General features: G+C 46.4%; 1 protein-coding gene across 1 annotated transcript in view; it reads right to left on the bottom strand.

Annotated features, from left to right (window-relative positions):
* Positions 1 to 19,827, bottom strand: part of LOC138246897 (putative nuclease HARBI1) — a 28,866-nt gene extending 9,039 nt beyond the window's left edge. The window contains exon 1 of the mRNA XM_069201643.1: positions 19,769 to 19,827. Within this exon, the coding sequence (XP_069057744.1) occupies positions 19,769 to 19,827 (59 nt within the window). The remainder of the gene's footprint in view (positions 1 to 19,768) is intronic.
* Positions 19,828 to 20,242: the final 415 nt, after the last annotated feature.

Here is a 20,242-nt window from a genome sequence, read left to right as displayed (position 1 = left end):
TCTTTCTTGCAGAACTTCAAGCATCTTCCATCCGGTGGCAGCTTCCTTGCACCCTCAGTTGGCATTTCCTGGGCTCCTGCCCACTCTCGACACTGTCGCGACTATTGGACTTGGTCCCCTTGTCTTACAGGTACTCAGGTCCGGAAATCCACTGTTGTTGCATTGCTGGTGTTTGTTCTCCCTGCAGAATCCCCCTATCACGACTTCTGTGCTCTCTGGTGGTAGTAGGTGCAGTTTACACCTACCTTTCAGGGTCTTGGGGTGGGCTATTTTTCTAACCCTCACTGTTTTCTTACAGTCCCAGTGGCCCTCTACAAGCTCACATAGGTTTGGGGTCCATTTGTGGTTTGCATTCCACTTTTGGAGTATATGGTTTGTGTTGCCCCTATACCTATGTGCTCCTATTGCAATCTATTGTAATTCTACACTGTTTGCATTACTTTTCTTGCTATTACTTACCTAAGTTTGGTTTGTGTACATATATCTTGTGTATATAACTTATCCTCATACTAAGGGTACTCACTGAGATACTTTTGGCGTATTGTCATAAAAATAAAGTACCTTTATTTTTAGCACTTCTGTGTATGGTGTTTTCTTATGATATTGTGCATATGACACCAGTGGTATAGTAGGAGCTTTACATGTCTCCTAGTTCAGCCTAAGCTGCTTTGCCATAGCTACCTTCTATCAGCCTAAGCTGCTAGAAACACCTCTTCTACACTAATAAGGGATAACTGGACCTGGCACAAGGTGTAAGTACCTCTGGTACCCACTACAAGCCAGGCCAGCCTCCTACATTGGTTGTGCAGCGGTGGGATAAGTACTTGTAACTACTTACTACTTTGTCATTGTGTACTTTTCATAAGATAATAATATACAAAACAGTTCAGTGTATGTACACCTAACCAAAAGGCCAGCCTCCTACACCGTGGGGCAGGGCAGCAGGGAGGGAAGAGGGGTTTGTGAGGGAGAGGGAAGTTCAGTATACAAGTTCAAATGTTAGGCGCATGCATTCACAAGTTGAGATCAAGGGGTCGAGGCTTACAGAGGGCACCCAACTGCAGAGGCAAAGAGCCGATGACTGGGGGGGGAGTGAGACAAAGCATCCAACCCAACTGCATATGATGGCCGGTAGTTCGCATAAAAGACTGAGCATTATGTCCTGGAATGTTAATGGGATGGGGAGTAAAATTAGGAGGACGATAGTCTTACAGCATCTCAGGCGCACAATTCCAGATGTAGTCCGGGTGCACGAAACCCACCTTAGGGGGAATAATTATAAAGCACTAAACAGATTTGGATACACCTTGGTGGTGCACGCGGGATACTCCTCCGATGCTAGGGGGGTGGGCATCCTGCTTATGAAAATACTTACCTTCACACTAATACGCTCCTGGGTAGATCCCTTGGGTCAATTTGCCTTTATCACAGGACAATGGGAGGGGCTCATGTTGAATCTATGCTCAGTGTACATCCTGTGGCGTTGCCAGCCATTGGAACTCAAATGTTGGATCTGCTGGCTGGGATCCTCATCATAGGAGGAGACATGAATGCGGTGACAGACATAGACGCAGACAGGCAGACTAAATCTTTCGCCCCTTGTGGGGGGGACCACTGAAATCGTTCATAGAGGCGATAGGACCAGTAGACATCTGGAGGGCGTTACAGCCACAAGAATGGGCATACACATACAACTCCGCCCCACAAGGCAGTTTTTCTAGGATATACCACACATACACACATAGCCAATACATGGGTCACTTTGGGGAAGACAGGCACGGGCGCGAGGAATTTCAGACCACTCACCAGTGATAACTTTAAAGGGACGGACTATACTGCCATACCCAGAATAGATCCATGGTACTTGAGGGACCAGGTAATTGGGGAACAGTTATGGGAGGGGACGGATCTCTTCTTTAAAGAAAATGTGGGGTAATGTCCTCCAGATGTACATTAGGGGAGGCATTTAAAGTGGTCCTTCACTACAGGTGCTGATAGGGGGAAAGAAAAAGGATAAGCCCTAGAGAAGGAAGTAGGAGCGTTAGAGGTCCAAGTCCCAGGCGACAGGTCAGAGGAACTCCACTGACGCCTAATAGCGAAGCAAACTGAACTACGTGAGCTGGCAGAGGATGAGACTCAAAGGAGATTATATGACATTGGGGACAAGCCAAGCAAACTGTTAGCGTGGCTAGACCGCAGAGACCAAAAACAAAGGGGAGTATGCGAGGTACTAGACGAATCGGGTGGGTCCAAGAGATCGAGCCCAGAAATAGCAGAGGTATTCGCCTGCTACTATGAGAAGCTATATTCCTCCAAGACTCGTATGACAGATGACGACTGTGATAACCTGCTTAAAGACGTAGTCCTGTTGCCCCTCACCGAGGTAGAAATGGAGGCACTGGAAGGTGAGCTGACGGCGGAGGAGATACAGGAGGCAATTGGTGCCTTACAAGCGTGAAAGGCAGTAGGCCCAAAAGGGCTCCCAGTGGAGCTCTACAAGGGGCTGAAAACCAGGGCTGACCCACATCTAACACAAATGTACCTTGAGGCGCTAACTGCGCCGCAACTGCCAGAAGGTCAAAGGATAGCAACTATAGTGGTCATTCCTAAGGAGGGGAAGCAGGCAATGCAATGCGCGTCATATAGGCCCATATCTCTATTACACGTGGAGGCGAAGGTACTGGCCAAGGTGATGGCCACCCAGCTGAAAACGGTGATCATCTCCATTGTACACCACGACCAATCGGGGTTTATGCCCCGGAGAAGCACCCGGCTCAATATCCTCCAACTGTATGGGGTGCTTCATGTGACACAGTCACTGAGGGTCTCCAAGGCAGCATTGTTCGTCTTGGACGCAAGGAAAACATTCGGCAGTCTGGAGTGGGGCTATATGTTCGCCACACTTCGTAAACTGGGACTGGGTCCACGGTTCTGTGCCTGGGTTAAGCTGCTACACCAGAAACCACTGGCGAGGGTGAGAGTAAACAGTGTGCACCACCACACTTTTGCACTGCAAAGGGGTACGAAAAAAGGGATGCCCGCTTTCCCCTATGTTGCTTGAATTGGCCCTGGAGCCAATGATAGCCTGGATCCGGCAGGACCCTTTGGTCTGGGGTATCCGGCTCGTCCATTGACAGGCTATTACAAATCTTCCGCACCTTCAGAGATTACTCCGGGTATACCATTAACTGGGACAAATCTCTACTGTTCCCCATGACACGAGAGAGAGTCCCGATGCCCCTCCGAGAAGACATTCCTGTGGCACCTGAGGGTTTCAAATGCTTGGGGATCTACATAACCAGAGACCTCCAAGAATTTCTCCGAATGAACCTGACCCCACAGGTAGACAGGCTGGAGAGGGACATAGAACATTGGCGACATCTACCATTGACACTAATGGGCTGGGCAGCCTTATACAAGATGATGACACTGCCCGACTGTTTTACGTGTTCCAGAACATGCCGGTGGTGATCCCCATACGAGTCTTTTGAAAAATCGATCAGGCCCTTAGATCACGGTTGTGGGGGGGGGGTCCACCCGTATAGCACTAAGGAAGCTTCAGAGGTGGGTCTATGATGGAGGGCTGGCTATTCCCGAAGCCCAGATGTACTACTGGGTGACCCAGATGGTGGTGATCAATGAATGGGCCATCTTGGGACCTGGGGAGCCAGCTTGTAGGGTCGATTGGGCAGCAATTGGTGCCTTGGGTTATGAGGGAGTCCTATATTGCTGGTGGAGGGCCCAGGACTTACTGACTCACACCCTGACTGTGGTATGGGCATAGGGAGAGGCAAATCACTACCTTGGGGAGGAGGGGGTGGTGTCGGCTCATGCTCCACTCTGAACTGACGACTTCCTGAAGGAAGTGAGTGAGGTGCGGGGGTTCTCAAGATGGGCCTTGATTGGGATAGAACACCTGGGGGATGTATGGAGGGACAATGCTGTGATATCTTTTGAGGACCTGCAGATGGAATTTGCCTTACAGGAGGAGGAAAGATAAAAATACATGCGATTGTGCCATGCACTGCGTAGCCACATACATATTGGGGAACACTTTCTAGACACAACCGTACTTGAAGACAGGATCCAAGCTGAGCCACTACCGAAATAGGCAGTTTCAATAATTTATAGGAAGCTCTCCAACAACTCCCCCAACCCCAATGAACGACTGTGGGTGGCATAGGAGGAAGATGTAGGTCCCATGGATGGGGAAGATTGGGCAGATGCGCTGAAAGGTGCTGGAGAAACTGCAATTCGGTCCCGCTTTAGACGGATGCAGCTTCGGATACTACACAGGTTTTATCTCTCCAGGGTGCTACTGCAGCGGATGGGGCGCACCCAATCAGATCTCTGTGTGAGAGGGTGCGAGATGCCGGGGACATTCTATCACATACTATGGTCCTGCCCTCAGATACATTTGCTTTAGACAGAAGTTGTGGACTTCATGTCACGAGTGGTGGGAATCTCGATCCCAAAGGAGCGTAGGTGGCTACTCCTGTCGATCCCAGGAGAAATGAAGTGGAATAAAACCCAGATGATATGGCTGAGGATGGCCGCAGGAATGGCTAAGAGGAATGTGGGCAGAGCTTGGGGGGCTCCCCAACGGCTGAGGGGGGCAGACTGGGTGGCAGATATGGACTGGTGCTGCGGGACCGAGAGAGTGGTCTACAAAAGTGGGGGGTGCCCAGCAAAATGGGATAAGATATGGGGACAAGGGAACGCAACCCAGGGTGCATGAGCAGAAGTAGGGTGCCGGGGAAAAGGAAATGGGCACAAGAAAGGTAGAGATTGAATTCCTAACTATTGGCGGGAGGAGGGTAGGTAGAAGTGAACTAGAAGGGATCCGTAGACAAAAGGTCCTGGAAAGACTTTGGACTCCGTCACACCCGTTCATTGCCCATCATGATATTTCCATTGTTTACATGTATTGTATGCCACGCAATGTTAAATAAAAAGATTTACAAAAAACAATGACTCATCTCCATCAGGGATCCCGTCCGCTGTGTACTTGTACACAGTGTATTGAAAAACAGCTCACTTGCCTCCTTACACTGCAGCCAAAAAGACCTCCTCGTTTTTTTGCTGTTGTTACCTGTTCCTGTACAACCAGCTCTATGGGACCCAAGAGGAATAGGTACATGTCTGATTGGAAATGTTTGACTAACTAACTGGTTCTTTTTTTGGTTCACAGCCTAATTTGTCCCTTTTTATTCATGGGTGAAGTGTTGAGATTGGAGTGTAGTGAACTGAATGATTTAGCTGGGGACATAATGTTGTTTGCCACTGTTGGAAATTTCTGTGCACGGAATTGTAAAGTCACCTGAAATGATAAGCTGTAATATCTGTTCATGTAACTCACAATTCCAGTCTCATCTGACAAACTGCATTCACCTTACTCGCATTAGACAGTGTACCAGTAGTATGAGTGACAACATACAGCCAGAATCAAAATGATAGTGATGTTAAGTGGAAGAAAATGTTTTAAAGTATTGAGTTGTCTGATGCTGTCCTGTTGAGTGGGATTACAAACCATATTGTGGAATATGATGCTCTTTATGGTTTCTTGCATGTCATGGTGACACATATAAGAAAAAATTATTTTCTGTGCTGCAAGTTCAACAAGTTCAAATGCCACAGGCTTTCAATCATCCACACAAGTATGTTCCATTCCTACACACACACTTGTTCATATATCCCCCAAATCCCTGCTCTTGCTGACACATATCTGCCATTCCATTCTGCCCTTAGTCACTGTATGAGATGCAGACCATGAGTTCTGATTCTTAGGAGTGCAGACATGAAGCCAATATAACTGTGCGTGGAATTATGTGCAAGCATTGTATAGGATGTTTAGCCTTTAGTAGCTCACAATGATTGTGAGTAATCAGGAGTGAGTCTCACATCAGGAAATGTTTCATAGCCCTAGCCTAGATGATATTTTGGATCTGAATTGGTAATATGATAAGATGGAAAGTGTTGAAGGTTCTAAAATGATCACTGCAAATCAGAATTTCATAGGAACCGCTACATATTTTAGGAAAATATGAAGTTACTGTTTGGTGAATGCATGTGAGTGATGCAACAAAATTGTGTTCTTATCTATCATCCATACAGGTCAATACACATCAAAAGTGGAAAATGTGGAAGACAATCACTAAGAAGGTGCAAAACCTGGGGATCCATAAGCAGCGCAGCCTGCATTGTTGGAAGAGGTGGGAGGACCTGTGATGCTCAATGTGGAAGTCTGCAGAAGGCAAGCTCCTGCAGCCTTCCCACAGATCCAAGCAGGTATGCCACATATTGAGCCCCCTAATGGCCCGTATCCTTACAGTGGCCTACCTGGAGCATGATGGGCAATTGAGGTCCCAACAGCAGCATCAAGGGGTAAGTTATTGTCAGTAGCTATTTTTGTTGTTTAACCTTCTTAATTTTCCAGTAATGTTGTATGGCACCAACATGACAGTTTACACACTTCCAATGCACATGAGGTTTTCTGGAGATGTAAGTTAATCAGACAGTGTCTAATGCTGGGTCTGGTGTATTGCTTTGTGCTAAAGGTAGCCACTTGGTTCCTCATCACAAGCCAAGTACTGGTGTGAGCCGACACATGGCTGCATGTGAACAAAGAGGTACCACCATTTTCTCTATGTCATGAGGGACAGTTGGACCAACCATGCCCCAGTGGGTCAGGTGGGGTGCTCCATCACAATCTTGAATAGGTAATGTAGGCCCTATTACTGGTGACATGGCAAACTGTGCACGTATGATGCAGCTGATGTATCAGACTTGACACATGGTAGGTTGGTGCTATGGCAAGATGATAAAGAGCATCTGGTACAAATTAACTGCAAACTTGTGTACACTGGCATAATTCCTTACCTGGAACATGTTTGAAGCCTTTTTGTACAGCAAATGTCTAGTCAGTTCTTGTGGACAGTAGCAGGTTGGCATGATGTGTAGTCTTTCACAAATGTGAATGTAAGCCAGTCGGAGTGAAACAAAGTGAAATTGTATGCCAAACTGGATTGATTGCAACAGACAGGAATGTGTCCACATTGGTTAGAGAATTGCACGTCCCCAAACAATATTTTGGTGTCCTTAGTTTGGTCCAGTTGAGCAATCAATGATGGTTTGAAATGTGATACTTAAAGGGACGTTTGAAGATGGGAGGTTAAATCACAAAGATGTTGTGGGATCACATCTTGAGAAGTCAATTTTCAGCCCATCACATGTCTCTTTTGGAAGGGTGAATATATTTTAGCTCTGTACTGCAGTGGGTTAGAAATGTCTAAAGGCATTCACTCATGCAGTCAAAGCCCTTTGTCATGAAGGGGACTACAAGTGGATAAAAGACAAAGGCATACATGGTATATGAGCTAGCATGGGGAATGTCTAGACTTTGAGCAAATGTGTGATCAAAGTTCATGTCCAACTGTATTTGCACAGATACTCTCAAACTGTTGTATCTGTCTTTTCAGCATTGTGTGGGCAAGGCGATGGTGACAGCAACCACGTCGGCGGGGAGGAAGCTGACCACTCTGGCTCAGGTGTGGACACCATGGACACTGAGGGAGCCAGTGGCATGGAGGGTGAGGGGACTCTACATCTTCTTCAGAGCCCTCCATTGAAGAGAATTCCCTAGTGGTAATAGACCCTGAAGCGACTGTTACACCTGAGTCGTTGTCTGCCACCCATGTTCCAATCTCCATCCTCCCTCTTGCCCCCTCAGGTTGTCTGTAGCTGTCCCCTAAAAGGGGAGGCATTACTTTTGCTGTGGGTGCCTTCCCCCCGACCCAGGCTGCATTCAGTCAGGAGGCCGTAGATCATTTAATGACTATCACTGTAGGCCAGACCACATTACTAAGTGCCACCCAGGGGCTGGCCAGACAGAATACCCAGTTGCGGGCATACCTGGATGGCATTCACTGTACCCTCCCTGGCCTACAGCAGTCATTCTAGGGCCTGGCCTCCTCTTTGGCACAGCTTCCCACCCACCCTCACCTCAAATCCAGACTACCACCCCTTCCCTATACAAGTTCCCTCCGCCCAGTCCTATTCCAGGTACACACAAACATTTGCACACACCCACTACAATAACCACAAGCAGCATAACCTCACACAGGTATAGCATGAAACTCAGACACACACATACCCCACAACTACTAGAAGCATATCCACAGGCACCACACCCACCAAGACACAAACACACACACCACAAGCACAAATGCAGACATCACACCCACCACTACACCAACAACTACACACACTACCAGCACACCTGCAGACACCACACCCACCACTACACCGACACCACACACCCCACCACTACCACAAGCATACCCACAGGCACCACACCCACCAAGACACAAACACACCACCAGCACACCTGCAGACACCACACCCACCACAACACAGAAATCCACTCTCACCAGCTGCACACTCAGACACCACACCCACCACTACACCAACATACACTACCAGCATATTCGCAGACACCACACCCACCACTACACCAAACACATACACACCATCAGCACACCCGCAGACACCACACCCACCACTACACTGACACACCACAAGGACACCCACAGACATCAGAACAGCACACACCACAAGACACAACCACACACACACATACTGAACACAAACGCCCACACTCACCTCCATAACAGACACCCAGTAAGAAACTCAAAGCCAAACACTCAGAACATACACCGAAACCTCAGGCACCCACACCTTCAACAGGCACATGCACATCCACTCCATCTACATACCACCCCAAACTTCCTGCCAACCATCCTACCCCTTTTCCCAAAGAAGATCTTTTTTCCCTGACTGATCCCTTCCACATCCCAAACCACCCCTCCCAAACATCTTTCTACCCCTTCTTCATCCCAAACCCCCTTTCCACAGCACAATCCCACCCCTCCCAAATATACATCCATCCCTCCCAAACATCTTTCCACTCCTTCCACATCCCAAACCACCCCTTCCAAATACCAACCCACCCCTTCTAAATCCAAAATCTCCCATTCCATGTCCCAACCCACCTCTCCCAAATCCAACCCCAGCCCTCCAAAACTTTAGGACCCCCCCTCCAGTGACATCATTGAGGTGCCTGCTCTCAGCTCCATAGATGCCCGTTTCAGAGGAGGTTTATTTTGGCAGTGCCATTAGATGGCAAGTTGTGGACATGCACCCACACAACATACTGCTTGCCTAGTGGCTTTAGTTTTTATTTTCATGGACTTCTGAGATGGTTATCTAACTTCTATAAATCATTATTATTTTGAGAATACCTTTGTTCTGGCCTTATTTAATGATTGTTCTTAATTGTTTGCTGATAATGCTATTTCTGTTAACGTGTGTGCCATGCATTTACTCCCATTTGTTGCAGTGACCAGCACAGTTTGTGCATTATAGTTATTTTATTATTTTAATGCATATATTAGTGTTGTATGTTTGTGATGGACGTTTATTTTATTACCGGACACTTACACCAAAATTAAATCTGTTTTCTGTTATTGCGACTGCAGAATGCATGTGTGTTTTTGTTAAAGGATGTGTCAATCATATGCACATATGCATTACACAGGGAATCTGCCACTTTACAGTTCAGTGACATCTAATGTGTGTGATACACTGCACGCACCAAGGAGACGTGTGACCTTCATACATCTACGCCATGTTTGTAGTTTAGAGGTAAGATTGGTAGTGCATTCTGTGTACATCTACTTGTAGCACATTGAAGTGGAATTGCTACATTATCATGGGATTGAGTAGTTCCTATTGGGTATACTGTTTCAGTTAATGATTTCGATTTTATTGAGGAATTATTGCACACACATGTGTGCATACATTTCTATTTGTGATTGCTGTGACTTTTTGTGTAGATGTCCATTGCCATGAAGGCAGTTATTACCAGACTGGTGGGTGCTACTAATATCTCGAGGTGTGTTATGATACATTTTCTAAGTACAACATTAAATACATAAGCATTGTACATCAATATGGGGTTGTTTGCCAAAAAATATTTACACATGCATGAGTCCAGTGCTATTGTACAGCAACAATTCAGAGGACAACAGGCATGACCGTGATTTACCTTCTTTTCCGGCAACAACAGGGTTGGCTTTCTTCTTGGTCCAGGAGCAGCAGCAGTGGGAGGACTTGTATGACCGGGTTCATGGATGCAGGAAATGTGAAAAGTGGAAAAAAGTGAATTTCATCCTTTTATCTTTCCCAATCCACCAGCTCAGGTGTGGACATTTAGCTGTGTTGGCAGGAATGCACATTGTGATTGGCTCAGCAGTAAAAGCTGCTGGTGTGCACGGCCAGCCGCTTTAGTCTAGGGCACCGTCAAAGCGGGTAGCAATTCTTGGTAATGATGCAGATCATCTGCAGTCTTTTGCCTATGCTCCCGCTAACATCTAAATAGGGCAACAGACCGTCATGGTGGCAGACGGGTTTTCCGTCAAAATGTTTAGAGTAGGACAGTTACCACCAAGATCTAAATCAGGCCCCTAGTTTTTTGCAAAATTAAGTGTAACATAGTTCATGCGTTTTATGTGAAATTACCTGGGGAAAACATGTTGGGATCCTCCTCCTCTTGTTCTCGGCCCCTGCTTAACAGATCACCCCAAAACTTCCCAGGAAAGCGCAGAGAAGGATGAACCTTTTTTTGAAGGTTTTGTGGTAATTCGTCAGATGGCATCACCATTTACTCCTTCCCATCCCTTAAATCTAAAAACTCCTTACTGTCCTTACCCCTACTGCTACCCACCCCTAAACCCTAAAACCCCTACCACCTTATACTCTAATCCATCCCTTAAACCTAGTGAATGCCCTTACTACCTTTTACCCCTGTCCATCCTTGAACAATAAAATCCTTTACTACCCATACCCCTACCGTACTTACCCCTAAACGTATTTTTTAATGACATAAGTGATTTTAATATATATATATATATATATATGTGTGCAAAAAACAAAGGAGAACTCTGGGAAGTTCCCAATTTTAGGTGGACAGCTGCTCTAGTGAGGAGCACCCTGCAACACCAGCAACACTCTAGATTTGCTCACCTCAAATATCTGCTTATCTAGCAAAGTTTTTAAGCATAGGATCAGCACAGTGCTATCCTCGCCGAGCTAGATAGTGACAAAGTTTTTTGCCATTTGTACAGCAAAATCTTTAAGCATAGGATTGACACAGTGTCATCCTCGCCGAGCTGTAAAATGACAAAAGCCATTTACCACTCTAGCCACAGTATTACAGCTTTGGACTGGTCAAATACCATCCAAGCCAACCTGGAATGAGTAAAGCAACCCCTGACACGTGTTTCGCTCTCATTAGAGCTCTTCAGAGGGGTATAGCTTTGTCCAGACACAAGGGAGCACCCAGTATAAGTCAAACCAAGGCCCTTACATATTATACATATCATATACTATAAATAGAGAGATGGAGACAGAGAGAGAAAGAGAATGTTTTTGATGTAGTATGCAGGCAGTAAAAGGAAAACACTAATTTCAGGTTAGTTGTGCAGTGGCATTTAATAAAGTAATAAAACCCAAAGCATTTTGGATGTGACTTTGCCTTGACCATTACAAAAGAATATGAACAGTATTTTAACCACAATTACAACAGACTTCCCTATATGTTTGTAATGATGGTTCTGTTGAGTGTGTAAGTTCAAGACTACTCAAGGTGCCCCTCAAAACATTTGAAGCCGACATTGGAACTCCATGTTATGTATCTTAGGGGCATACTTTAAGTCCACAGGGTTAGATCCCTTAAAGATATAACACAAGGGCTTAGTTCAATGGACTATATATGAAAAAGGCAAATCTGGTTTACCACAGACCTGTACTTTGCCCTGCTCATGGGGGAGAAGTGCTTTGTGTTAAACAAAACTGTCAGACTTATATTTCAGTTCTGCTGATAATCACAGGAAAAGATGTTGTTGTGCAATCTGAATATGCATGTTATGAAGTATGCAGACAGCTTGTTTGAGACCCACAATGAAAATAACCCAGTCAAGCTAATGATAAGTGTATTTAAAAATGGATCGGGCTCATGAATCTATATCACATGGACATAATTGACGCCAGTGCATATTTTCATCAATTTTAAGTTTATAATGTCATATTTTCTATGGTCAAAGTCCTGAATCGTGACATCATAGTTATGGACATTCATTATTACGAGAGAATACTGTTGTGGTCCATCACATAAGTACCATAAGACTTTAATAAGAGACACAAAAATGTAATGAATCATAGCTGATGTTCTAACGTCATTCAGCGCATATGGGCCACACCAGTTCATTATCCTTAAGGCTCCCTGTTTTCTGCTGTTTTTACTGATTCTTACAGGTAAATACCTGCAGAAAAACATTTATTTTCCTGTCTGTATTTTATTTCTTTATGTGAATAAAACAGAAAATAAGTTATTTTTGAGTGATTCAAATGCTGCCAGTCATGACTGCCAGGTCAATAGCTGTGCAGATTGAAAAGTAAGGGGTTTAAAAAATAAATACATTTTAGTAATGAGGCATTAAAAAGTAGTAGATATGCACAAGAGGTTGATACTAAAAATGTGCATGTTTTCATATAAGTGCATTGATTTATCAATATTGGTTGCCACATCATTGAAACCTGTAAGGAATTTAAATTAGAATGTACATTTATCGGTTAAACAAATGAGGCAATATACTAGTTTGAGCTTCATTTTCTCATGAAATCCAAATTAAAAATATATAAAATTAGCAAAATATAAATATGGATAAATATAGACGCAAATGTCAAAAAATAAATACCAGAAAGCCGGCAGCACTAATTATACTTAAAGATCATCTTGCTGCCTATACCGGCCATTACTGCTCCTCCCAAACAGCTACAGTATAGTCTAACGCAGAGGTCTTCATACTGTGGGGAGCACCTCCCTGGGGGTCCATGGATGGTTTCCCAAGGGGCCGCAAATGGCTATGCATGTACTTGTAAATGAAGATGGCCTGGAAGGGCAACTACGTTTCCTGCCTGTCTTCATTTACATACAGCACTTAAGTGCATTTAAATGTATGGGAACTATGATCAAGAGTGACATGGGGTGGGGGTCAGTGAGTCTGGTGGTAGAGTCAAAGAGGTGGCTACAAAGAAAAGAACAAAATAATCTTAATATGTTGTTGTTTTTTTTCACCTTTAAGTACCTGCATTTAAGATAAAGCGCTTGAACAATAAATGTGATTTAAACTAACTGGTATTAAATGTACTCTTTTAAGTTATGAAACCTCTGATGGCAAATGCTATCACTGCAGATGTCTGTGCGTGTGTGTGAAATCTGAGGTACACAGAATAGAACCCTCATTGGCGAAGTGGGTTATAGTGACTTGTATATTTATGTGCTAAGAGGCCGGGAAGGGGGAGGCAGTAGAAAGGTGCAGTTCAGAGTACAAGGACCAGAAATGGGAAAACTGGCCTACTGGAGGATTTAGGGTTCTCCTCAAATCGCCCAATTGGCCACTCTGCTGATGTGGTACCAGGCCCGTACGTAACCAAACAATGGCAGCCCCGCTGATGCAGTACCACCCAGGTATATCAAGGCAAGGTTAGTGGCCTACCTAATGCAGTACCACCAGGGAATGCAGACTCCTCCTCCTGGCCAAGGCAACCAAAGGAATCATCTATGGGAATTATTCTGTTTGGCCCGAGGCCACCAATCAAAGCCAGGGAACACAAATACTCCACCACAAAAGCAGTTAAACAATTGTGGCTGTGCTGATGCAGTACCGCACAACAGTTATGGGAAATACTGTGTTGGACCAAAGGCCACTAAAGCAATCATGGCTACAAGCTCATCCCCATTTTCTGGTGGGTGTCATTAGTTGCTCCAGCGTGGAGAGTGCAGAAAGATTAGTTATGACCGGAAATGGTCATGGGGTATGCGACGAAGGGGAGGGGGCAAAGAAGGATCCTTTAAAAGTAGCCTAGCGCCTGGTGGCCCCATCCTTGTCCCCTGATGTGATGCAACACAGAAGTCGCAGACTGAGTTTTGCCACTCACCCACCCCAACATGTCTACATTAGAGCCCAGTGTAGCCGAATGATGGCACTGATTCTTGAGGGCACTAATTTACCCAGTTGGCTGCCTCCTTCGGGAGAAGCCTTGCTGGGGTGAGGCTGGTTGGAAGGGGGGGTCATCTGCTGGTCTCCCTACACTTCTAGCCCTTCCTCGGATACCCAGGAGATTATGTGGGGCATGACCCAGAGTCGCGGGATGACCCAGCAGGGACCAATGCGCTATGTGGTCTCTGGAGCTGTCAGAAATGCTTGATGTGTCACTTTATCTCACATGGTCTTTCTGCACTATGCTGCTCCCAAATAGGATGTAAATAGGATATGTGCAATTCCGTTTTCACGTTTGCTGTGTATTTTGCTATATTCTTTTATTGTGTAATGTTATTCGTTGCAGTGGTTGCTATACCACCTTGTTTCGTGTGAAGTAAATTTGCTATGTTTTAACCCAAAAGGTTGAGTCTGTTGCCTTTGTGGGGGAAAGAGGACTGCGTATTTGGTAAGGGTGGTTGACCCCATCCCCATTGCACAAGTGAGCACACTAAAGAATGGCGGCCTCAAAAGCAATCAAACAATGGTGGCGGCGCTGATGTGGCACCACCCAACAGTGATGAGAATTACTTCATCAGGTCCTAGGTCTCAACAACAGTCAAACAATGACATATGCCAGGAGCAGCTCTGAAGCTGCCCGGCCAAGATAAAGAATACTCCACCAGGCTGTGAGGACCAGCCAAAGTACTCTTATAAGAGGGGAGTATGGTTCCCTGGCACCGGCTGACGAAGTCCAGCAGCCGCGGTATGTTAGTAGCTGAGCAGGTTCCTGGAAGCGGTGGCAGTTCTTGGTCCCAGAGTTGCAATAGCACCAAAAGAGGAATAGGCTCTGACTTGGGCCCCCCTAAATAGCCCTGCATCATCGCGACACTGTGACCATGAATTGATCTGCAACTCACGTCATCAACTTCATGTCCCTCATCCCACAAGTCATGAGACCAGGAACAAGAAGCACTCTCTGCACCCATGATGCTTCCCCTGCCTCAGGCCAGGGAGTTGCAAGAGCATGGGAGGGGCGCAGGCCCCTGACGTGGGTCACCCCACTAAAAGAGTCACAAACTCCAGAGAACCAGGGGAGCCCAAGATGAAGAGAATCAGAATGCACAGGCAAGGTTTTACTAGTCTGCATGGGTCCGAGTCCGGTCTATGTTCCACACAGCGGCATACCTGTCAGACTGCAGGCAGGGGAGACTAGAACCCTGAATCCATTGCTGAGGAACCTTCAAGAGCCTTCCTGCTGGCGGCCATTCAGGGAACTCAAACTGTGTTAGAAAACAAGATTGAGAGTGTGGCCCTTGAGGTCACCCTACTGCGTACAGACCACCACAAAGTGTCTGACAAGGTGCAGGATGCAGAGGGCACTATAGGGGAACTTCAGACAGAGGTGGTTACCTTGCGTAAATGGATGGCGAAGGGCTCTTCCTGATCTGAGACCTTGGAGGCGCAGGTGGAAGATGCGGAAGGCAGGTCACGCTGCAAAAATGTCAGATTCCTGGGGTTCCCGGAAAGAGCAGAGAAGGGTGCTACTCAAAAATTCATCTGTAACATCTAAAAACCAAGTTGTTTGTCCCCCATGTTCACCATAGAACAAGCGCACCTGGCCCTGGTGGCACAATCTTGCCCTGGAGGGCTGCCCGGGGCTATTATTGCCAGCATCCTGAATTATGAAGACAGGGATTGTATCCTTCATGCGGCCAGAGACACTGCATGGTTTGAGAATCAAAAAATCTCCATTTATCCGACTACACTACAAAAGTGCAGAGAGCCTGGCAAACTATCCTTGAAGTCAAAGCCAAACTGTGAGCTATGGACATCCTCTACATGTCGCTGTATCCCTCCCATCTGAGGGTGATCTCCAGGGACAGCTCTCATTTCTTTGCTCAGCCTGAGGATGTCTGGCAGTTGCTGGAGATCTGGGACAAGGTGCCGACAGGGGGTTCCGGGACCCGAGGGACTAGACCCAGGGAATCCAGTGGCTCTGGAGGGTCCTCTTGGAGGAACAGAATGGAGACTGATCCTGGAAGCGAGCGGTCCTATCTGGAGGACAGCCCCCCCCCAAGGTACTCATTCAGGAACATGGTACAATGTCGCTGGCAGCCATAGGTCCGATGGAGCAGGTGGAAAGTGAAGCGACTCCCAAGGTTTCACCAACACATGCTGACTTTGAAGCTTGAAAGGTTGTTCTACTATTGAGGCACGGGTGAAGCTGACTAATTGGTAATGCTTTCCTTTTCACTGGATGGGTGGCTCATGTTGGGGCACAGATGTGCATAGGCCCACCGAATCCACAGTATTGCATTTTTGATTTTTGTGTGTGTTGGCACTATATTCTGTTTGGGGTATCAGCGATGCCTCTCCACATGTTGGTGAAGGAAGTGGTTGGGGCAGAAGGGGATAGGCTGTGGGTCCTGACAGCAGGAATACTGTTGGTTTTACAGTATAGTTCATTGTTGATATGCTGTTCATCTGGGATGGGGGTGTTGAGTTTGTTAATCTGAGTTGTGACTCCGGGGTTGGGGGGGTCCCCTGTTTGTTATTTCAGCGCAGGTCTATAGATGACACATTGGTCCCCTTGTAGGAGGGGTGCAGGAAGTGAGGGAATGCCCAGGCGATCATGGGGGAGGCACAATGTTCACCACTCTGGCCATATGGCTGATTAATACAATATAATTACTTAGAATTTCAAGGGGCTGCAGGACTTCTGAAAGCAGTACAGAGACCACTCCTTCTTTAGAAGCCATAAAGTACAAATAGCTTGTCTCCAAGAAACTCGCCTCATGGGCCCTGAAATACAGAAACTGAATAAGAAATAGCAAAGACAATTATTCTCAGCCTCTTACTCTTCATACACGAAGGGCGGTTGTCTGAATGACCCTGGTGGTCCATTTAAGGCACACTTATAGCGAAGTGGATGTGGAGGGATGCTACCTGTTGTTGCAGGGCACCCTGGATGTTCTATTGAATTCCTATGCTCCAAATATTGAGGACCGACATTTCTATAGTAAAATGCAGGGGCTTCTGGAGGACGGTGTGGACTTAGCCATACTCTGGGCAGGAGATTTTAATTGTATACTGAATGGTGAGGAGGATCAGCATCCGCCAAGGCACGGTACCAAGCCCTTGATGGCGGGGACACTCCAAACAGCAATCACTAGTTTTGTCTATTGGATGGTTGGCGGTTCCTACATCTGGGAGGCTTGGAGTATACCTACCCCTCACTGACACATAACACCTACAGTCATCTGGATAGGTTCCTAGTGGGGGGCATGGATCACACTAGATTGACTGCAGTGAAACACCAAGGGCAGTTTCTTTTGTATCATGCCCCTGTTCTGTTTGTGCGCTAATGGGGGGACGCACCCAGGGGTTTGAGGCTTAGCGGATGTAGGATGATCTCCTGGCTGATGCTACCTGTTGGGAAAGTCTGGTGACGTCCCTACAGAAATATATAAATGACAACTGGGGTACTATGGGCACTAGAGCAGTTGAGCAGGAGTCTCTCAAAGCAATAATGAGGGGAGAATGTATGGGCACAGTTCATGGAGTGGGAAAGCGGTTGGCGGCAAACCTCAAGGTACAGGAACAGAAACTAGCTGACCTCCAATGTAGTGTGGTGATCTCACCTGAAGTGCATGCAGCAATGATGCGAGTGCACAGGGAAATCCATAGCACCTGCCATACCCTAGATAAGTCAGGACTAAAAGGATATTGCCAGCTCCTGCATAGGGAAGGGTATAAATTGAGCAAATTATTAGCTCGGATTCTTAGACGCAAAATGGAGATACCTCTTTTAATATATTTAAAAAATGCTCATGGTGAACTTCAGACCTAATGGCAGGATATACTAGCTACCTTTCTGGAGCACTTTAAGGTGGTATTCTGCACAGACCCCCAAGACACAGAGGGAATGTGAGACAAGTTCCTGGCAAGGAGTGGACTACCCTGGCTACAGCAGGAGCAAGGGCAGGAACTGGAGGAGGAAATTATGAGAGAAGAGCTGGGGACCACCATAAAGGCACTTAATAGATCCAAGACCCCAGGTGGGATGGATTCCCTCTAGAGTTTTTCCAGTCATATTCTGCAAAAATCAGGGAACACTTGCTTGAGGTCTTTCTGGAAGCCCAGTGGAGGGTGCCATTTACCTGTAACGTTGCATGAGGGGACTATGTGCTTAATGCCCGCAACTAGAAAGGTCTAGTAGAAGTAATGGTATATTGCTTTTGTCAATCTGCTGTTGTGACAAAAAGTCACAGATAAAATTGTTGTCACAAATACCCATTTTTTCCTACTCCTATTCATTATTTCTTTATTTCAACAGTTATTTTTCCTTGGCAAAACTTTGTGGAATCTACATTTATGACCTCTTGCTGAATTTGGAATTTTGTCTATTTTTCAGAAATCTATAGCTTTTGTGGATCATTCATGGGTTTCACACTGGTTTCAACCACAAATTGGAAGTACGTTGAGAGCACAAAAAATAAGGAAAACAGGCTACCTCTTAGAAAACTGTGATACAAAATTAGGTTTTTCTATTCGGTTCTGTGTGTTTCTAGAAAGCTGGGAAGATGGTGACTTTAGTCAAGCAAATGACCACTGCAGCACTAAACTCTTTAGGAAGAAAAAACAATATCTTCTTTAAAGTTCCAATCATCCAAAAACACAACCTCACATTCCTGCTAACCTAGGTGTCAAAACATCACACCCAGAATATTGGCCGCCCTAACCGGGACAGATAGCATACCAAAGTGGTCTGGCCACTATTGATTATTCCAGAGAGAGAGAGCTATTCATGTGGAACAACATAATCTCCATTTTCTCCCCATTCATTTTCAACCAGTTCTCCCTCATTCGTCTGCTGACCTCTCCCATACACATCCTAAACCTGTCTGCTACCTCTTCCCAGTCATTTGAGATGGAAACAATGATCTGGGTATCATCCGCATAGAATGAAAACTGAAAACCAAAAGACTGCACCAATTTCGCCAAAGGGGCGACGTACAAATTGAATAAGTTGGGGATGACCCTTGTGGGACCCAGCATGGAAGCTGAAAGGGAGCTGCTCTAAAATCTCCACAGCTGAGAATTTGCCCAAAGATGGCATATCTGCTGAGTGAAGAGGGCCCAACTACAGCTGGAGGTTACAGAACTCCAGAGGATACACAAGAGAACTGGGGCCCGAAAGTCTGGAGACGGCTCAATGCAGCCGGGGCGCAGCTTGCGAGTTTAGACATTGACAGGGCGGAATACGAGGCACTTCGGCTGCACCATTGCTTTTATATGGGGGGGGAAGAAGTTTGGCACCTCCTGGCCAATAGCCTTCGAGCCCAGAGGTAATCAATGATGGTGGAGACAATCAAGGCCCAGGACGGGTCCAAGGTGGTTAGCGATACACAGATAGCAGCAGACTTCTATCAGGACCTGTATTCTCCCTAACCATCCAATTTGGATGCCACTCGTCAGTATCTCAGCCAAGCCTGCATAGCTAAACCTTCGGTGGCAGAGACGGCCCACTCCTGGCCCCCATCCAAATAGAAGAGGTCATCTCCGCAATAGCTAGGTTGGAAACCTTGAAATCCCCAGTAACATACGATTTCCCCAGCCTGTTCTACAAAACCTTCGGCAATAGTCTTGCCCCGATACTGACTCGCCTTTTCAGCGCTAGTTCGGGCCCCGACACGATACCGCCTTCCATGTTAGATGCATCCATCGTGGTCATCCCAAAGGCTGGGAAGGATCCCACACACTGTGGGTCTTACAGATCTATCTCCTTACTTAATGTGGATATATCAAACTTCTTATGGGCATCCTGACTTTCCGCCTGAACTCACAGATGCCTAGACTGGTGGACCCGGACCAGACGGGCTTCATCCCACACAGGCAGTGCAGGTACAACACCATGCGGATCATGCACACTTTAAATGAAGTTCAACGCTCGGAACGGGAACTGATGCTGCTCAGCATTGACGTTGAAAAGGCGTTCGACCGTGTCCACTGGCCACATCTCCTGGCAACTCTGGGGCACTTCGGCCTGGGGCCCCAGTTCAGAGCCTGGATAGCGAGTACATGCAGCCACCCGAAGGCTTCAGTCAGAGTTAACAGGGTGACATCCACCTCATTCCTGG

Source organism: Pleurodeles waltl, chromosome 7 (assembly GCF_031143425.1).
Source record: "Pleurodeles waltl isolate 20211129_DDA chromosome 7, aPleWal1.hap1.20221129, whole genome shotgun sequence".
Taxonomy (NCBI): domain Eukaryota; kingdom Metazoa; phylum Chordata; class Amphibia; order Caudata; family Salamandridae; genus Pleurodeles; species Pleurodeles waltl.
This window is presented reverse-complemented; position numbering and strand designations above follow the sequence as displayed.